At 32.0% G+C, this 21,478-nt stretch overlaps 1 protein-coding gene across 1 annotated transcript; it reads right to left on the minus strand.

Moving 5' to 3' along the window:
- Positions 1 to 6,929: 6,929 nt before the first annotated feature.
- LOC111507056 (odorant receptor Or1) lies at positions 6,930 to 17,945 on the minus strand. Its single transcript, XM_023162297.2, has 6 exons — positions 16,795 to 17,945; positions 14,543 to 14,783; positions 14,381 to 14,480; positions 14,206 to 14,310; positions 11,370 to 11,525; positions 6,930 to 7,365 (listed from the first exon to the last, which is right to left on the minus strand). The coding sequence occupies exons 1-6, from the start codon at positions 17,333 to 17,335 to the stop codon at positions 7,318 to 7,320; spliced, it is 1,191 nt and encodes a 396-aa protein (XP_023018065.2). The 5' UTR covers positions 17,336 to 17,945; the 3' UTR covers positions 6,930 to 7,317.
- Between the last annotated feature and the right edge of the window lie 3,533 nt (positions 17,946 to 21,478).

Consider the following 21,478-nt stretch of genomic DNA (forward strand, 5'->3'; position numbering starts at 1 on the left):
AAGTCAGTAATTCCAGAAACATGTTCATTCACATTGTTTACATTGAGTGATTATTTTTTAATGGATTTTCAATATCCCGTGATGATTTTCCACGTGTTATGCAAGTTAAGTCTAATTAAGTTACTTTGTTCATTTCAAAATTTTCACCTCATTTTCTGGGTTATCCAAAATTAGGACGGACATTACATCAATGTGATTGAATGAAAAATCGAATCAGATGAAGGTTTACGAAAAGATCTTTTTATTCAGGTGTGCTTTATTTAGCAACAGTTCATTTTTTTCTTTTTGAATTATTGCAATAGTCTGTTTTGTAGTTCTGACTTGCCGAATCACGTGTCGAACGTTCATCCTCAAATTCGTTGTTAATATATTTCATTGACTAAAATAGCGTGACACGTATACGTTTATATATCATATCGTTCTTGGTTTACAAAGAAGTCGATACTTTGTAAGGTGTTTTTGTTTCGCATTTTTATGGAAAATCTAATCAGATATGAGAAAGAACGGATTTATTCTTATTCGAAATGATTTCGTAAAATGTTGTTACTAATACTTATGTTAACCATCATTCAGAAATACATGTGATCCCACCACAATTTTTTTGTTGGAAACCAGAGCGCAAAGGTTCAACTTTGATATCAGTGGATGGAGTTCTCTATCTTATTTATTTTGCTTGTTGTAATTGTAATTACCAACTCTCGAAATGATTTTATTTTGCAAGCCTTCAGCGGATTTTTAACCACTTTTATTTGTAAATAACGTTACGGCAGTTTCATTCTATAAGGGCATTAGCTCTTATATAACACTACTGTAGGTAATAGCAGAGGTATTCAACTTAATTGAGTACCTGAATTTTGTTTACTTGTGACAATGTGGATACGCTAATTTGAAAACCGGTTAGTAAACTAGATCGAATTGATCATTTAACAGGATGCACCCGCAATATTTATACTTGTGAACTTCCAAGGATTCCAAATAATTGAGTTTACAACCTTTCCTTGCATAGTGCAAAATTTCTGTGTCATTTAGATTCGGCAAATTGTGATTGCATCTCAAGGAATTGTTTGAAAACGTCGAATCATTTCTATCTAATCTGAAGGACCTTTCATGTTCAGCATACCGTTTTAAGGAATTTCGACCACAATGTCCAACATAAACCCTAATCCACTCCGGACACTTATAAACTGCAGATTTCTCCAACTTGCCCACTTCATCTTTGGCATTGAAAAGGAAATCAGATAACCTGGCATGTGGTCTGTTTTTTCTGAAGAAACCCGCAATTATCTCTATTATTCAACTATAATAAGTTAGAGTTACCTATTTCTTGACTTGTGATTGTTTGATTTGCAATGTTTATGCTTGATGATTTCAAAGGATTCTAAATAATTGAGTTCGCAACCATTTCTTGCAAAGTGCAAAGTTTCCGTATTGTTTTGATTCGGGAACTTGTGGTTGCATGCCAAAGAATGGTTTGAAAACGTGGAATCATTTTTCCTCAGTCTGAAAAACCTTTCATGTTCAGTATACTGTTTTTGGAAATTTCGACCACATTGCCCCATATAAACACTATTACACTCCGGACACTTAAGCTTATGAACTCCAGATTTCTCCAACTTGTCCACCTTTGGCATTGAAAAGGAAGTCAGATAACCTGGCATGTGGTCTGAGTGCCACTTCCACATTGTTTTTTCTGAAGAAACCCGCAATTATCTATGTTCTTTTTCCAAAATATGTAAGCATCACCCATTTACTAATTTCTAGTTGTTTGACCTGAGGGTATATTAATCTGTAAGTGAATTTACGGCCTTTGTTTTCTGACTAATTTCTGGAATGTGTCTGCGTTGAAACCATTATCATGTCATATCTGTGTAACTATTTTAATTTTCCTTGCTAGATTGTTAGCAGACAAAGGTAGTGAGAATGCTCTGTGCAGCATTGAATTGAAGGCAACTAATGTATGACAGTCTGGATGGAAAGAATCACTTGGGATGGTAATGTCTGTATAGCTAGGTTATCTGAATACATTGAACTCAAATTTATTCTGATTGTGTGTAATGGTCAGGTCTGAAAAATTTATCTATTTCTCTATCTCTATGTCGAGTGTGAACTGAATGTTTCTATTGATATTATTCATGAATGCCATAAATTGGTTCAGCTGTCGTGTAGTACCTCTAAACCAGGCGAGAATATCGTCAACATATCTATACCAAAAATGAATATGTTTTTCACCCAGGTCGGAAACATAAAAAATTTCAATTCTCATTTTTCATAATCTAGGAGACAATTCTATGGAACTAGAAGGATATGTATTATGATACATATCCTTATAATTTGCTATTCAGGCGTTCAAGAATTGGCGAATGATAGCAATTTTGTGTTGAAGTGACCACACTGATGAAATACCACTATTTCTCTAACTTTGTCATCTTTTTTTAGTAGTATCCATTGCACTTCCATTTCTTTCAGAAACGTATTCTTTATAAAAACAGATGATCCGATACTGATGACCATGATTGGCTAGCAGGGAAACGCGTTACTCTGCATGGAACATGAGATTTCTGTGTTGAAAAACATTCAGTTATTGAAATTATAGATTACGAAAAAGTTTAGGCAAGTACAAGTTCAAAATTTTTCTTAAAATGTGGTAAGTATGTTGAAATTGGCTTATACATGGTGAAAATCCAATAAATATTTGAGTAACTTTATTGTGACATTTTCAATAAACAGTTGTCAAAACCGCAACACGTGTTGCGGTGCTAGCTACTTTAGGCATGTTTAGACACTTGAATGAAATTACTAACTGCATGCCATATTTGGGCGATTTTTAGAATATCTTTATATCTTCACATTTACAGTGTGAAGAGAAATAAACATTGAGTTTGAAGTACATAGTGCAAAGACGTATTTAGGTTTTGAATGGTATTTACATTTTTCATCTGCATGAAAATAAAAGTATTTTTAGTTGAAATCTTGTTTTCGACACTAATGAACGATATCAAGGTTTGAATTACTTTCTGAATTGAAACTGTAACGTAAATTATCATATCACGTTGATCTATTTCATCCCAAACTGAACAGAATCATATATCATATGATTATAAAGCCTGTAAAGTACACCCAGTTCAGAAAAAGGCAGCATCTTCAAACAATTTTCATATCATTGCTGTTTCACAGTAGAATGATTTAGTTTCAGTGGATATTTCCATGAAATATTTATTTGAATATCTTTTATTTTACCCACACTTTCATTTGTAACTATCATACAATTGATTCTGAGATTTTTCTGAATGTTATATGGATTACTACTACTTAAATCTACCACCTAGGGGAGAATATAAATTTCTGGTATGACAAAAAATTCTACAATTTGGAATGAACCATGATATAATAATGAAATTGGCATGATCTAGATACAGAAAATACAAGTATCATTCATGTTCCTAATTGATAATACATATACCGGGTGTCCCACATTTTATGTGACAGGCAATATCTGGTTTGTTGAAGGAGATACACAAAAATGTTTCATACAAAAGTTTTAGGAGTTCATGAGAGCTATATTTTGATATAATTTTCAAATATACAGGGTGTTTGGTGTAGGTGCTACAGACCAAAATTCCATTTTTTAAAATTAAACGCCCTGTATATCATTACATATTCAGATGCTACGTTAAATTCTGATATCATTTCATGTTTAGTTTTTGAAATTCGGTTACGGCGTTGTTGAGTTATTGCTTAAAATGTAAAGTCTTGAGAACGACTATTATTTTTAAAAATATCTCATACAATTATTCTCTCTGCATCAGATCACATGAAAATTAGTCAAAATTTTGGGTGTTCGAAGTAATGGTTTCAATTTTGAGTTGTGGAATTCATTCAGGAATCATTTTGAATATGAAACAATTTCGAAATTGAAAGAGGTGTATTCGAAAACAAATATTTAATTAATAACAATGTAAATAATATAACTTGATAAATCATTTCATAAGAATGGTAGGTACCTAGAAATAAGTCATAAAAATTGTTCAAAGTGATGCCCATTAGATATTATACAGGCTTCGAAACGTCGAATCACTTCTCTCGTACAAGTCGCTCTTATAATATCAGGCGTAATATCACTGCACGCTAGTCGAATTTTCATTTTCAGATCATCCACATTCAAAGGGGGAGTAGTGAAAACAATATCTTTTAAATAACCCCATAGAAAAAAATCAAGCGGTGATAAATCTGGGGAACGAGCCGGCCACCGAATTGGACCCTTATTACCAATCCATCTATTTGGGTAAGTTCTAGCCAGATATTCAGTAACAACCTGTGAATTGTGAGGAGGAGCACCATCTTGTTGCCACCAAATTCCTTGTCGTTCTGCTATGGAATATCTTCCATCAACTGGATCAAATCATTTTCTAGAAAATGTAAATATCGCAATCCATTGAGATTTTCATTGAAAAAGTAAGGTCCTATGATGAACAATCCACACCATACATTAATATCCCAAGTAGTTTGAAAATTACTTTCGCGGACCCAGTGGGTATTTTCTTGAGACCAATAGTGACTGTTATGTCGATTCACAACTCCATTATTGTGGAATCGCGATTCATCGCTCCACAAAATTTGACTGAATATGTTAGGACTTTCATGTAATATTACCTGAATACAAGCAATGAATTCAAGTCGTCGTTCAAAGTCCGTGGGTTTCAAACCTTGTACCAATTGAATTTTGAATGGGTGGTATTTATTTTCATTCAGAATTCTCTGTACATTAGATTTACTCACACCGACTTCTTCTGCAAGAGTACGGATAGAAACATGTGGATGAATAATAATATAAGCCAACACATTGATCTCTAAATCTTCAGTTCTAACAGATCTCGTATGATGACGATGCTTTATAGTAGAAGGAAATGAACCAGTTCGCAATTTTTCTACAACTCTCGAAAAAGTCATTCGTGACGGGTCTGGAAAACGTTCCTGGTATAGACGTTGTGCTTGACGGCAGTTTTTCTGACATTCCCCAAAAATCATTAACATATCAATGCAATCACTTGGACTAAACGCGAAAGGCATACTGAAGTTTTCGCACAAAGAACACAGTTACTGTTTTGCAAAGAATCACTGAATCGAACTGACAAGTAGATACAATTCAACAACATTTGTTACTATGGCATCAACAAGCATAAGCTACTTGATGAAATTGTGCAATATAAAGCAATTCACCCTCAAGTTAGTCACATTCTCAAGAATTTCAATATTATATTCAACTGATATCGATATCGTATCGTAGAGGTAAGAATAATGGTTTGTATTCAGTAGTAGTCTAGTTCAATTCAATAAAAAATATAGACTGGATTCGTGTACGAGTAAATAAGTTTTTTTGAAACTTTATATTTAAGGAAAAGTGCAATAACTCAACAACGCCGTAACCGAATTTTAAAAACCAAACATGAAATGATATCAGAATTTAACGTAGCATCTGAATATGTAATGATATACAGGGCGTTCTATTTTAAAAAATGGAATTGTGGTCTGTAGCACCTACACCAAACACCCTGTATATTTAAAATTTATATCAAAATATAGCTCTCATAAACTCCTAAAACTTTTGTATGAAACATTTTTGTGTATCTCCTTCAACAAACCATATATTGCCTGTCACATAAAATGTGGGACACCCGGTATACATTGGTAATTTATATTTTGAGATGCGATAAAGATAGAAACAGAAGGTACATATACATACTGAAATCTTTCGATAATATTCAATTTTTTTGTATTCTAATTGAACATGTTTATTGTTGAATGTTATTGATTAGAACTTTCATTGTTCAATAATTTATTTCAAATTGAACTGTAAATAAATGAAGTAGAGGTAGTATAATAGGGATTTGATGGGAAAGAAAGTTTTTGGCTTTCTACTACTCCATCTCGATACAAAAAAAGATGGGGGAATCTTCCAAAGAAAGGAAGGAAGTTATCAATTTGAAAATAAGTAACTCTATACTTTCCCAAAAATTAATCACTCCTAAAAATATAACCCCTTCAATTCGAAAAAGGGATTTAATATTTTGAGTTGGTTAAAGAAAAAGGAGCAAGCATGATATTTGAAAATATAAAAAAAGATAACTATAGAAATGAAATTTTCAATGTCATCGTGATATTGTGATTTGTAATGGGAGTAAATATTTGTTTATTAAAAATCAATAAATACGAAGTAATCGTTTCCAACAATCAATAAAATGGCAAAAACTTATGCAGAAATGAAAATAGAAAACATTATAACTTTGATTTTATTATAACGTTTCTATTTTGACTCGTTGTTTTTGCTCAATAAAGTATATTTTAACTCATTTTGATTTTTTCCCATATTGACATTGACAGAAAATGTGTCAAAATTTCATAAAAACATTCTTTCCAGGTATTTGTTACAGCACTACTTGCGTCGTTAAAATTCAATAAAAATCATCTTGAAATATTGTATTGGTGGTCTAGTAAAATATCGTTTTGAAAATAATTGCTTACTTCTTTGTTTCGAACATTGTATTCAAATTGAGAAGTGAAAAAGCAAAACCTATGTTTTCGAAAAATAAATTGCTACTAAACTACTTCCAATTCAACCATGTTGATGTTCCCAAATTTAACTTTACAGCGGTTATTACATTTTGATGTTCAACTCAATTATTTATATTTTTTTTCATAATTAGTATTTTTTTAACTGCCTACCTCAATTGATCAAATATTCAAACTGATGACAATTGGCTTCCATTGAATATACAATATGTTTTTTCGAAACTTCTCACACATTCTGCATAATTTTAGGAGTGATTCGATGTAACACCTCTTTAATTCAAATATTTCGAAAATGCTGTTTTTGTTCTATAAAATACATCCTTCAGTCATTCTCACAAAAAGAAATTAAAGGTTACCACGTTGATAATATCGTAAATGTTGACGATCATTCAATGTTTCAACAGAACGATGCTCTTCCGCATTATGATCTGATTATTTGTCACGATTATCAACAATTCCACGACACTGAATTGGGAAAATAGATAGCATTCAATGGACACCACGGTTACCAGAATAATCACCGTGAATATAACGAAGTCGCAAATACCAGTAACGATTGGAATAATAACACAGTTCCTCTTTTCACTTCAATTATTCATTCACATATACATTTATTTCATTCGTATCCCAATTCTTCATTTGAGACAATGGAGATCCTAACTTGTAATATTCAAACTTCATTAGGATAGCATCCAAAATACGAATATCTTCATTAACTCAAATGTGTCTGCTCTAATAGGTTTATATCAATTAATAATTTTGCAGCACCGCTAGAAGTGAATATGATCGCCGAATTATCTGGAAAAAAAAAATGATTTTTTATTCATGATACAAAACAACTGTCAAAAATTTTCAATTGAGAATATCTTAAATATGCATTTCGACCTAATTGGCTCTCATCAGTATGATGTAACCAAGTGCAGAAATGGGCGACACTAGATCGAACGTTAAACACACGTGCGGAGTCAGATATAGGAGCCAGACGCCAGCATTATGGATTCGTCAGATATTATGTTACCAAGGATTCAGCCAACATGAGAGGAAGTCGATTATTGCATAAACACGTGTTTCGGGATTTTGATCCATCATCAGTGTGGTGCATCCAAGTGGAAAGATGGGCAACACTATATATATATATATATATATATATATATATATATATATATATATATATATATATATATATATATATATATATATATATATATAGATAACTTGGAAAATATCTTTGGGTGATCAGCAGAACGGAAGTGTACTCTTAGAACATTAGTTATTCCAGTATTTCGATATAATGTATTATCATCTTCAAGGTAAAGCTACAAAATTTGTATGATGGTAGTACAATATAAAAATTATTATGAAAAGTCTCAAACTTACTGTTAGTGAGGATGGCCGTGTCGAAAAGAATGTTACATTCAAACAATTGAAACACGTCAATATGATCAAACAAGTCACTATATTACAAGGGGTTGACTCCTCACTGAATATAAAGATTATTGAATCAAATCTTACTGAAAATCGTGATTTGTTTTAAAATTAATTATGGATTGCCGGTAAAAGCCACGTGGTTGAAGATCAAAGAGAGATGCACTGTTTGGAATATTACTGGAGTTTTTTCCCAACACCAAATCGTTATTTTCATCTTCCTTCCTTCATCTTCCTCTTTGAAGATGATCACTTGGTTATTAAAACACGTGTCGAGGGTTTAAAATAGTTTTAATCTTCCTCTTTGAAGATGATCACTTGGTGATCGAAACACGTGTCGAGGTGTTAAAAATAACGATTTGGTGTTGGAAAAAACTCCAGTAATATTCATCAAAGAGAGAGAGACAACAAGTGATTGACAATGACAGCTGTCATGTGATTAAGTTTGAAAAAGTGTGTTTGTTCGTCTATAATAAAACTATATAACATTGGAGAACTGTTACGCTGCAAGTGTGATCAGAGACATCTGCTGTTCTATAAGTAACTCAATGAGAAAACCCAAAAATCAAATATGTCCAATTTAATATTGATTAATTGACAACACCCTTATTAGTCTTGAGGAAAATAAATGAAGAGGTGTTGTTAAATGACAGTAGAACCCTGCCATTGGGAGGTTGGAAATTTGTTCAAGAAGAAAATATTTAAAATATTATGAATTATATTGATGAAAAACCATAATTATTATGACTGGTTTGGAAATCATGTAAATGTTTGTCAATGTCTAATAGGGAGGCATATATTTCACTGAGGTGATCAATGTCTGATCTTTTATTAAGGCAATCATTTGATTGTAGCATAAATGGCATTTCCAAAAACAATCTTTCAGATGTATTTCTTTCAGTTGATTATATTTCAGTTGAATTATAGTCCATTTTATGACCTTCTTTGGAGACATGATTACTAAAAGCATATCTCTCAGGATGTAATCTACTATCACTTTCATGTGAACTGATTCTGTCTTTGAGTGGTCTTGACATTTCACCAATATATTGCGTACCACAATTTGAACATGGAATGGAATAGATTAATTGAGATTGAAAGTTAATAGGAGTTCTTTCTATCTTTGAGTTTAGAAAATAATTCATCAATGGTTACTATGGTTTTTAAAGCTATTTTTACATTTAAATATTTGAAAATTCTGCATAACTTGGGTGTCATATGTCATATCACTTACATATGGTAAAGATGAGGAAAGTGTAGGAACTGGAGGTGGATCAGCCCCAATTGTGACGTTGTCAGGCTGTGAAGGATTTATATCCAACCGATTGTTGTTGATTTGAACGTCAATGGTTGACTACATAAGACCTTCTCAAGTAGAGTATCTGGGTTACAGTTATTGATAAATAATTGGAAAAGTATATTCGAATTTTTTTATGAAAGGAAGGATCGGAAATCTGCAGAATCTGGTTCTTTATTTGCTTGACCAAATTAATTTTCGTCGACTTCTTATAGCACTCACTACCTACTATAAATATTGTTGTTGAATTTTATCCTAGTTCTTCTTCTTAATCAACCTCTTCTTCCCTTAAAGGTTTGAAATGTTAAATCTGAAGTTCTCACGGATAAGAATATGCTGATCTGGTTTCCGGTTTCAATCTCACCGACGTTTCGACAAAGTCTCATTTGTCATCATCTGGATATTACTGTTCCGAACACGTAACAAACATCATTTTATCAGTATAGTAGGGAGCGGATCGATTAGGGTCGACCGACTTCCGAACAACAATAATATCCAGGTGATGACAAATGAGACTTTGTCGAAACGTTGGTGAGATTGAAGATAATAGCACATAACACGGATCAAAAACCCGGAAACTAGTATAGTAATATATATATATATATATATATATATATATATATATATATATATATATATATATTTCAATAATAAATTCTACAAAAAGGCTTTGAAGCTTTATATCTTCTATTAATTATCTGCGAGCGCTTTCGACAGTTGGTAGTACTGTCATCATCTGGTACTCCTCAAACTGAATTGGTCATCTTGTTGTCTGTCTCTTTATACGGTCAGAGCGTCTTAACTCAGGTATTTCAGGTACTTTAGGAAAATTTGCCTGTATTTGTTCTGCATCAGGTACTCTTCTTCGTGTTAGATCTTCTCTAGGAATGTGTATGGTTTTGTTTGATATATTGAATGTGAGATCTTGTTGTGTTTTGATTTGTACTTGTTCCTCGATAAGTGATTTATGACTGTTGAATTTATGGATGTTCAAGTTTTCCCAAATGTCCATGCGGTTTCCCTTGTTGATTTGTTTTATTAGTTTTATGTTCTCTGGTGGGGGGAAATTATGTTTGTTTTGTATGGCGTGTGTTGCAACGTTTGATTTATATACTGTTGGATTTATGTATGCCTTTTTGTGCTCATTGTACCTTTGGATCAGTTTTTTCTTGGTTTGGCCGATATAGAATTTGTTGCAGTCCGAGCATTGTATACTGTATATCCCGTTTTGGTCTTTGTCTTCTTCTTTTTCATAGTTGTTTATTTTTTGTGTTATCTTCGTATTAGGCTTGTATGTGATGTAGATGTTCAGTGTTTTGAACATGTTTGTTAGTTTTTTGGTTTGGTGTCCTACGTACGAAAATGCTGTCCATCGTTGTGTTGTTTTGTCTGTTGGGGTGGCTTGATCCTTGTTCTGTATTTTTTGTTTCATTCTGTTTTCTAGTTTATCTATTGTCTTTTGGGTGTATCCGTTTTCGTTCGCCATTTGGTATGTGATTTTCCATTCTTTGTTTCGGGCTTCATTGCTGAGTGGTATCCTTAACATTCTATATAAATGAATGCGTTATAGGCAGCCATTTTGTGTGATGGTGGATGGTTCGAACTTGCGGGTATGGTAGAGCTTGTTTGTGTAGGTTTCCTGTATATTGCCATTTGAAATTGTGTTTTGTTGTGGTTATATTCTATAGTTATGTCCAGGTAGTTAAGTTTTGAGTTGTGTTTTTCCTCAATGCTGAAACATAGTTTTTGATTTATTTCGTTGATTTCTTTTGTTATTTGTTCTATTCTTTTTCCATTGTTTTGTGATATGTACAGTCCATCGTTAACGTATCTGAACCATTCTCCTTTTTCATCATGTGTTTTTATTATTGTTAAGATTTTCTCATCTATGGCTGTCGAAAGCGCTCGCAGATAATTAATAGAAAATATGAAGCTTCAATTTTTTTTGTAGAATTCAATATTGAAATACTCAAAATAAAGGAAAATTAGTTGCATCACACACACACACATATATATATATATATATATATATATATATATATATATATATATGCGTGTTTTGTATGCGTGTGTTTCTCACCATTATCCATGTTGTCAAAGAAAGGTCTAATATTTTTCCAGTCATCAGCAACATAGGACGTTTTGTTCTTTCCATCAAAATAATCAGTGCTTTTTTAGATTTTTCATCAAAGTTGTACCAGTCGCTTGAATAAATAGCAAAATTGATAGTATCACTCTGAAATAATATAGTGTGATTATTACCATTCCTCTAGATACATCAAAATATACATGTTTCTTTTACGTAATATAGCCATATCTATATATAGGTATAATAATTTTCTCAAATGGGTTGAAATTCAGTGTAGCATCGGTAAGTTGGAAAAATAAATAAATCAACTTTTGAAGATATGTGATGGAATTGTGTGTTTCACTATACAATAGCTTTCTCAGGCGTGTTCATTCTAACTGAATTCCACCTAATCAGTACTTTATATAATACCACAATTTGAGCTATATGACAATCTACTTACTCAATGACTGATAGTTTGACTTGAGTTTGTGTATAAACTAACTGAAACTTTTAACTTGACACAAATTTCACGAATTCATTTGAATGGACATGTGATGAAATCATCTGAGTTTACTCATCAACTAATAATCAATTCCCGCATTAGAAAAAAATTTAAAAGGAAGAACTATTCAATTCTATTCGGTCATTCAGTAGTTTTCAGAATTCTGAAATCTATTGATTTCCAAGCATTCGATAAGATTGAATTTCAAACCTTTCTCTTCCGAAAGACTTCATAGGCGTGACAAAATATGGTTTGCAAGTATAGAATTGCTTTTAAAAAACCATTTATATGCAATTTCATTCTGTGAGAAAAAGTTTTTTGTTTTTTTTAAAAACGATAGGGAGCGCGTCGTATGACATTGACATACTTTGTTGAACACACCAATAATTTTGCTCGTGAAAGACTGAAGAAATAGTGATTCAAACGATTTCATTAAAGACGAAACTTCAGTGTCGTATAGATTAGGAGTAGGTATATAAGTTTAGGCAGAAGATGATGTGTTCAATCACGATTGTGAGTGAAACATTTGGAAGAGAAAGGTTAGAAGTCAATCTTTCGAAACGCTTGGAAATCAATGGACTTGAAAATTCTGAAAATTCACTGAATGATCAAACATAATTCAAAACTTCTACTTCATTGAATCTTTTTCCCAATGTGGAAATTGGTAATTAGTTGAAACGTAAACTCTGGTAATTTTGAATAAGTACATATCTAATCATGTGACTTGGTAAATTATATTTCCTATCATTTAATTTTTGTATTAGATTATACCTAACTCGAACAAAATTATAATTCATTAAGTAGGTAGACGGTCATATGTTTCAAATATGATTCAATTCAAACCTTGAAATTCCGAGATTAAAGTCGAAATTTTCAGTTCAAAGTTTTTTCGAAACTATTATTGTTATATTTTTATTGCCTAACACTAATATTACTATATTAGTGTTAGGCAATTATAATATTATTATATTAGTGCTAGGCTGAACCACTGAACTGTGTCAAAAGAAACAAGCCTGAAAGTGAAGGCAATGACATCTTCCCTTACGGACACTCCGTGTGATCGACAGAAGGCTTTCAATCTTCGAATATCAAAGATAAACGTGAAAAATAAATAAATGACAAAAGCAATGAATATGAAATGTAAAAGTACTAGATCACTCATTTTGTGAAGATAACAAATTATTGCGACCTGAAATGAAAATAAATGATTTAATGGAATAAGTAAGATGGTTTGAATTGATTGGAGTATATTTTCGAAAGAAATAGATTTTTGAGAAAGAAAGGTTTTGGCTTCCGACTTCTACATCTTTATACAAAAAAATTAAGAAGTAGAAATCCAAATAATTTCTTTCGCAAAAATCAATCTCTCCTGAAAATATACCCCTCTTATTTTCATCGATGACATGAGTAGATTCAAGTCATGTCTCGAATGACTTTAACTGAGTGCTTCTTTTTATAATATTATTCAGATTGGTACTGAAAAGGCAGTAAAGCAAGTGTCTTATCCCGAAACAATCAATTCAAAAATTCGGTACATTGCAAGGAATATAAAAAAGGAATATAAAGAATATTTTCTTTTCACACGACTGCTAGATTCCTGTCAACAGAATTGATCAATATCAAATGACTTTTTCAGGAAATGTCAAAAAGTAACGTATTTTTGTGTTTATTTCATATACTTCAACATTTGATATTCATTGTCTACTTCTTCTCATCTTTCAAATAAGTTATTTGTTGTCAACTAACAACTTGTTCTAAGCCCTAGTATTTTTGATATTTCATTCATTTATTTTCCCCCGGATTGCAAATCTCTTAGTTCTTTTTCAGATTATGGATGTCTGACTCTCTAACATTAACCAAATGTAGCTGCTATTATATCCATAATATAAATGTCGTTCAAATGACAATTGTTTCTGGGTGACCTTCAGAATCAACATAGAACTTCTTTCAAATATAATAATCTGACTTGCTGAAAATCAAAGAATAACTGTTATTTCCAAATGTTTATCAGCCTTCACAAACTTTGAAAGCAGATATCATTAATATATAAACATTGAAACCAGTGGGTGGTCCATCTCCAAATAGGTTGTTACCAGTTCACCTGCGTTTATTTTGAATATTTTGGAGGAAATGGTGAATGACACAATTCCATTTGTTTTAATCTAGGTAAATTCGTGATAATCAGTTCATATGTAATAGCAAAGCGATAAATACCAAAATAAACCTAAGTGACGTATAAAATGATGTGTGAGTGTTATTGATTCGATAAGTTCAATTTATGAGTGTACTTATCACAAGCAAATAACTCTTAGGTAGTTATGTTAATAAATCATTCAAACTCACCTCTTCATACAATACAGTCCCGTAGTAACAATAAATACCTATTTGAAGTAATAATGCAATGATTAATATCACCATTGCAAAAAAATAAGCCGAGAATGGTTCAGCCTGAAAAAAAATTGTTGAAGCCGCCTGTATCATGTATAAAATATTTTTATCTGGTAATAGTGTTACTTACAAGGGATAGCTGAAAACATGTCATGCATACAACCACGCAACTAACTGCAAAGGTATTGAGTATGACGAAAGCAAAAGTATTTTCAACACTTCTCACGAAACTGAAAATTGAAAAAGTGATAAACGGTCATTGATTTGTAATTTGTTTCAGATTGAAGATTACTTGTAGATAGCGTCGTAATGTTTCACGCAGTGACAAATCTCTCTATGAACTATATAATTTTTGAGTTTCTTCTTATTCGTAGCCGAAATTATTCCAACTTTTTTTTCAATATGTTCATCCACTCTTCGACTGAGATTTTGAAGAGTGTCTTTGAGAATTCTTATTTGACAAGCAGCGTGATTGATCAGGCCTCCTATGAGGGTTTCGATGGAGGCATTGCCTACAGGTGCATTTCCCGTTGCTGAAAAATTAATATTTTTGTAATTATCTGCTGTTTTTTTACCAAAATCAGATTTCCAAATATCAAACATTTATTTTTCAATATATTCTTATACTCGATGGAAATATACAACGTATTCAAAAAACACATTGTTGTGGGATTTTCACTGAATCTTCACAACACATATTTCACTATACAAGCAGATTAAAAAAGTATTACCTTGATGAAAAATACAATTATTTTTTGGGAAAGAAAGTTTTTGGCTTTCTACTACTCCATCTGATACAAAAAAATGGATGAGAGAATCTTCCAAAGAAAGGAAGGATTAATCAATTTTAAAATAAATAACTCTATACATGGATGTGTAGAACATGCAAAGAAGTAACTTTCAGACACAAACTGAAAGAAAGTCCTCCTGAAACAGCTACTTTCATATAAACATTGAATTACACGAAAGAAAAAATTCTTTCGAAACAAATACTTCTTTATGAACACTGAATTATACAGAAGATACTTTTCTCTATTCAGTTTGTATATCGAACATTTGTGGAGGAATACGAATCAGATATCATTCACATGAGTTCTACTTTGAATGAATGGTAATAAATTGTACTCACATGGAACACTGTCACCCTAACTGGTATACACGTGTTTCGCCTTAAGACACTTGCCCTAAGGCTCTTCAGTACCAAATTGGATAACATCATAGAAAATACACACACTTCATCCATGAATTACGATTTTGAATGTCACGGAATGAGCTTGATCTGCTTATGTCATCGATGACATCGTAATGACATTCATTCACCTATTTGATTCAATCCCAGCCAAAAGGAATCTTATTTGAATTGAAGGGGTTATATTTTTAGGAGTGATTAATTTTTGGGAAAGAAAGTTTTTGGCTTTCTACTACTCCATCTGATACAAAAAAATGGATGAGAGAATCTTCCAAAGAAAGGAAGGATTATTCAATTTGAAAATAAATAACTCTATACATGGATGTGTAGAACATGCAAAGAAGTAACTTTCAGACACAAACTGAAAGAAAGTCCTCCTGAAACAGCTACTTTCATATAAACATTGAATTACACGAAAGAAAAAATTCTTTCGAAACAAATACTTCTTTATGAACACTGAATTATACAGAAGATACTTTTCTCTATTCAGTTTGTATATCGAACATTTGTGGAGGAATAAGAATCAGATATCATTCACATGAGTTCTACTTTGAATGAATGGTAATAAATTGTACTCACATGGAACACTGTCACCCTAACTGGTATACACGTGTTTCGCCTTAAGACACTTGCCCTAAGGCTCTTCAGTACCAGATAACATTATAGAAAATACACACACTTCATTCATGAATTACGATTTTGAAGTGTGTGTATTTTCTATAATGTTATCCAATTTGGTACTGAAGAGCCTTAGGGCAAGTGTCTTAAGGCGAAACACGTGTATACCAGTTAGGGTGGCAGTGTTCCATGTGAGTACAATTTATTACCATCCATTCAAAGTAGAACTCATGTGAATGATATCTGATTCTTATTCCTCCACGAATGTTCGATATACAAACTGAATAGAGAAAAGTATCTTCTGTATAATTCAGTGTTCATAAAGAAGTATTTGTTTCGAAAGAATTTTTTCTTTCGTGTAATTCAATGTTTATATGAAAGTAGCTGTTTCATGAGGACTTTCTTTCAGTTTGTGTCTGAAAGTTACTTCTTTGCATGATCTACACATCCATGTATAGAGTTATTTATTTTCAAATTGATTAATCCTTCCTTTCTTTGGAAGATTCTCTCATCCATTTTTTTGTATCAGATGGAGTAGTAAAAAGCCAAAAACTTTCTTTCCCAAAAAATTAATCACTCCTAAAAATATAACCCTTTCAAATCACAATTATTTTCTTACATGATCTGATCTGCTGTGATCTAAAATTCAATCTTATAATCGAATGATCATTAGATTGATCATTTTTTGCCATTATTCATACTAAAACAAGAAAGTAAAAAAATTTCGATAATGTTACCTAGAACAATGTAGGCAAACATGGTCACGTAAACGTCCATTCTTTCAAAGGGGTTGAATGGCAACCAAATCTCGATTGGGAACTTCCTTCCTGGACGAATGAGAACACGAATCGGCCAAGTGAATAGACTTAGTAAATAACAGGTCATGAAAGACACAAATGTTTTTCTGCAAGCAGCCTCTGTTTCTCGGATATACTGTTCCTGGTCCATGAACACCCTTGTGAAAATGTCTTGATTGAGAGCAAATATACTTCTTTTAATGTCGTCAGGATTAAACTTGAATGGTAGGAATTTAAGTACAACCGTCCCTGATACTAGGATAACGAACATACTTTCAGCGACTTTCTCCATATCTGTCTCCCTGCTGATCACAAGATGGGTAATTGGCAGCAATGGAGCCGGAAGGGTGATAACAAAATAGAAGAGAAATGCGTAGAACTTGAACCATTTGCCATATTTCTCCGACGGATAGAGACCACAGATCTTCATAAATAATATATTGTATTTGAAGGAATTCATCACTATATTTGACGTTGTCATTCTCACAAGGTGATGAAATTGTATGAAAATTTTTTTTGCTGGTTTTTATACCTGAAACTGGTCGTGAATTATTTGTTATCCGAATGGGAAAATATAAAGTATAGAAACAGATGGTGACTACGTGTTTAATTCCATGCGCAGAACCGGATTCAACAGATTCGTATTATGTACCTTTCAGACCATTTTGATATACAAATTATTTGAAATTATTGAAATATATATTTCACTTCTAGTGTCACAGTGTTCGATTTGGTCAAATATTCGATTAATTGCTATACTTACTAAATAATTTTTGTATTAGATTATACCTAAACTCGGACAAAATTATAATCCATTAAGTAGGTAGACGGTCATATGATTCAAATATGATTCAACTCAAACCTCGAAATTTCGAGATTGAAGTCGACATTTTTTTAATTCAAACTTTTTTCGCAATTATTATTGTTTCATCATCTTCCCTTACGAAGAGTCTGTGTGGTTGACGGAAGGCTGAATTTCGAATATCAAAGATAAACGAACGTAAAAAATTGATAAATGACAGAAACAATGAATATGAAATGTAACTTCTAGTGACACATTGTTTGATTTGGTCAAATATTCGATTAATTACTATGTGATACTTCACAAAGTCATGGAATCATCTGATTCTTGGAAAAGAAGTTAAATAATATTCACTGGATATTACGGCCAGATTTAGTGTACGACTCGTCTGGTGGTTCTAAATAATAACAAATCATCAATAAAACATTATTATTCAGATTCATATGAATCAACAAGAACAAGCCAGTTTTGAAATGTACTTGTTTGGTGGTGGAACGAAAGTGAATTGTTTTTACGATTTGAAATATTTATCGGTTTCAATAATTTTTCCCATTTGATTTGAAAACTCACTAAGTAATATATTCTTTCAGAAATTCAGAAGAAGGGAAAGTTCCAATACAAAATTCCATAGATTTCAGTTTTCATTGGATAAATTGAAATCATTTAATATCAATTTAGAATTACATGCGTTTTGTTTCTAATATTCCTTTCGAAGCTATGAAAAGTTATGTAAATTGTATTGTATCATCGAGTCTCAGTTCAGTGGGGGAAATTGAGACCAAGATAGATCAACTTGAAAGAAAAGTTGAATTTTGAATTACGATAACAATCACAAATTTCCAAATTCACTGGAAAAAACATCAATTTTCAACTATTTATTGAACTTCATAGTTTTTATGGATGACCTCCCACGTTTTTCTCAAAAAATGTACTACCGAATAATGAATGATTGAACTGTTATCAGTTCAGTAATTTTCTTATTTTTTTTTTATTCTCACATGTTAATTTAAAACAATCTATTGTACCTCCATTTTTAGATTCATAAAAATGTAGGTAATACTTCTCTGTGAGTTTAGAGGAAATGAAGTGAAACAAACTTTGTGAACATTAATTATTTCAGTCCTTTATAGTTTCATTTTCTTGTAATAGGCAATTATAAATACGGAAGATTCTCGGTTGTAACCACTGAACCTTCGTGAGTTCCATCATATAATATAATTTTGTTATGAATTATTTAACAATTGTAAACAACAGTTAAGTTTGAATTTTTGTTCATTAATTATCATTCTCACGGTTTTTTTTCCGTTTTCCATTCCTAACTTCAAGCAAAACATTTTCGAGAATACTTATTTTTTACTTTCAAAAGAGTTTTATTTTCCACATAAATCATGTGAATCAAGCTTTGTTGTGCACAATTTGATGTCACCTTAATTGGATTCACTTATACAAGCATTTCTGTATTCATTCGAATTTACAGAATAATTATTGAAACGTATACGTTTGATATAGTACATTTTTCATTAGTCCTAGAAAACTTCTGATTTCACTTGAGTTGAAATATTATTCTTCTGTTTCCCATTGTGATGGGCTGGATAGAGATTTTTACAGACCACTCTCAACGAATCCGGTGATGATCAAATAGGCGCTACTACCAGTTTTTTTTATGTTTTGATTTCTGAAAATGATTGTATCAATATTCAACCAAGGGAATGATTTATGCGTAACATAATACTTCACATAAATTTTGTAATGATCAGTAGAAACGTACGCGTTATATAGGTATTTTAATATTTTCAGACGTTTCGTAAATATTCAGAAGGAACTATTTGCATTTCCTTGTGCAGGTTTTGAAAGTTTTCTCGAATTTTTTCTCATATTTATCACTGTCTCGATTGTTAACATCGTTTACACTAGTTTTATTTTTGGCCACCAGAACATGGATACATATGAAACAAATGTTCATGTTCATGTTTTTCATATTAGTTTTTTTAGTTGAAAAAATTACGTTAGCCTAGTATCTCATATCACTCCCGATATATAAGATTTCCTGAAAATGACAGTATCTCTCAACTTCAAAGTTTTAGAGGCCCTAGTCCATGAGTCTTGATCTTTGGGCTTGGCCTGTATGTTACTATGTTTTGTAGGAATATGATGTAGTTGTTTGAAATAGATGTAGTAGCTCGTCCAATACAAATTTCCATAACAGTTAATATTGAATTCCCCTGAGGGCAACCTCTTGCTACTTGGGCCAATTTTATTTTTCACCTTATAGTAGTACCTCCTAAAATTTATCTAAGCATGCAGATTGTGTCATTGATGTATTTCCTTCTCGACAATTCCTGAACGATTCATTTCAAAGGCATATTGTCGAAAGCGCCTTGAATGTTCAAGAATGCCGTTGAATATGTTGTATAGTATGAAAAAACTTGAAGCATAATTTTTTAACAACTTATATCCTTTAGCTTTACCGCTACTGAAAGAGCTGACTTTTAGAGTTCTCAAGTATTAGAAAAATATTATTATCATGATTTTCACTCAGTGTGAAATGACTTTTCCAAATGTTAACATGCTACTTCTCGGTCCATAGTATCAAGAAGGCAAATAAAAAAAATATCGTGATTTCACGAACGAAAGTTATTTCCTGTTAAAATACGACTACATTTTCATTTTGAAAAATTTCTATAGATCACAGGGTGTTTTCAACATCTCACTTTTTGATGTCATAAAGATGATTTGAAAATCATGTTCTGAACATAAAACTTTTAATACAAATATTATTGGTGAATATCATTTGAAAGTACTTCCACCAACTTCAAAACACAATTCTAGTCCATCCTAAAGTTATGATATTGGTATGGCGTCTATTGCCTCTCTTATTTCAGTCTTCAATATTTCCTTATTATTATTGCGATCAAACTTATAAACTGTTCGTTTTGAATCTATTCATAATAAAATATCCATAATTGTTATATCAGGACTTCTGGAAGGCCAATGCATTGGCTCAAACCTTCTGATTCATTGATTTTGAAGCTACCTAACTAACCGAAGATGATGATTCATTTGACGGTTATCAAATCACCAAAACTCTAGACAATACATATAAAAAAATCTTTGATTTTATGAATTAATACAGAGAAAATTCAATGATTTGAAAAATTACTACAGAAATACAGTCCACAGAAGTGAAAATCATATTATGATTATGGTAATTCAGTAAAGGTTTGATACGGTTGAGTGTGAACACAATCTTTATTTCAGCAAAAATTTTAACTTTGAAATTGTTGGTTTTTCTTGTATACTCTCCTCTTCAATAAACCAGAATCGATTTATTGGGATCATTGAATATTACCTTAATGGCTACCCTGCCCCAATTGAATCTGATCCGTATCTCATCTATAGATTCTTTCAAGTGTGTTGGCACATTTGATTCCACCAAGAGCGGTACATACCAGAAATACGCAACGTACTGTAGCTGCTCATCGTTTTGAGGTTCAACTCAGTACACCTTGAACTTTACTGTTCAAGAACTCTTTCATTTGGAGAATTGCTTTTATGCGGAATAAACTTCCTGAGAATGTTTTTCCAAATGGTGATCTCCAGCGATTCAAATCAAATGTGAATCACTACTTTGGCACAGGCACCGCCCTCAGAGAGCCTAAAAGATTCTCGTGTAATGCTTGTGTTTTGTCCTTTGAAAAAACGTTTACGAGATCAGCATGTATAGACTCGAATTTGAATAACATTGTGTAGTACAACTCTTGAGCAGTCTCGGTCATCTGATGATACTAATTTGATTAGTGAAGCGCGCATCAAGAGGCAGCA

This window comes from Leptinotarsa decemlineata, unplaced genomic scaffold (genome assembly GCF_025532065.1).
Source record: "Leptinotarsa decemlineata unplaced genomic scaffold, Ldec_3_MD MMD2_tig00002159_RagTag_RagTag, whole genome shotgun sequence".
NCBI classification, from domain to species: Eukaryota; Metazoa; Arthropoda; class Insecta; order Coleoptera; family Chrysomelidae; genus Leptinotarsa; species Leptinotarsa decemlineata.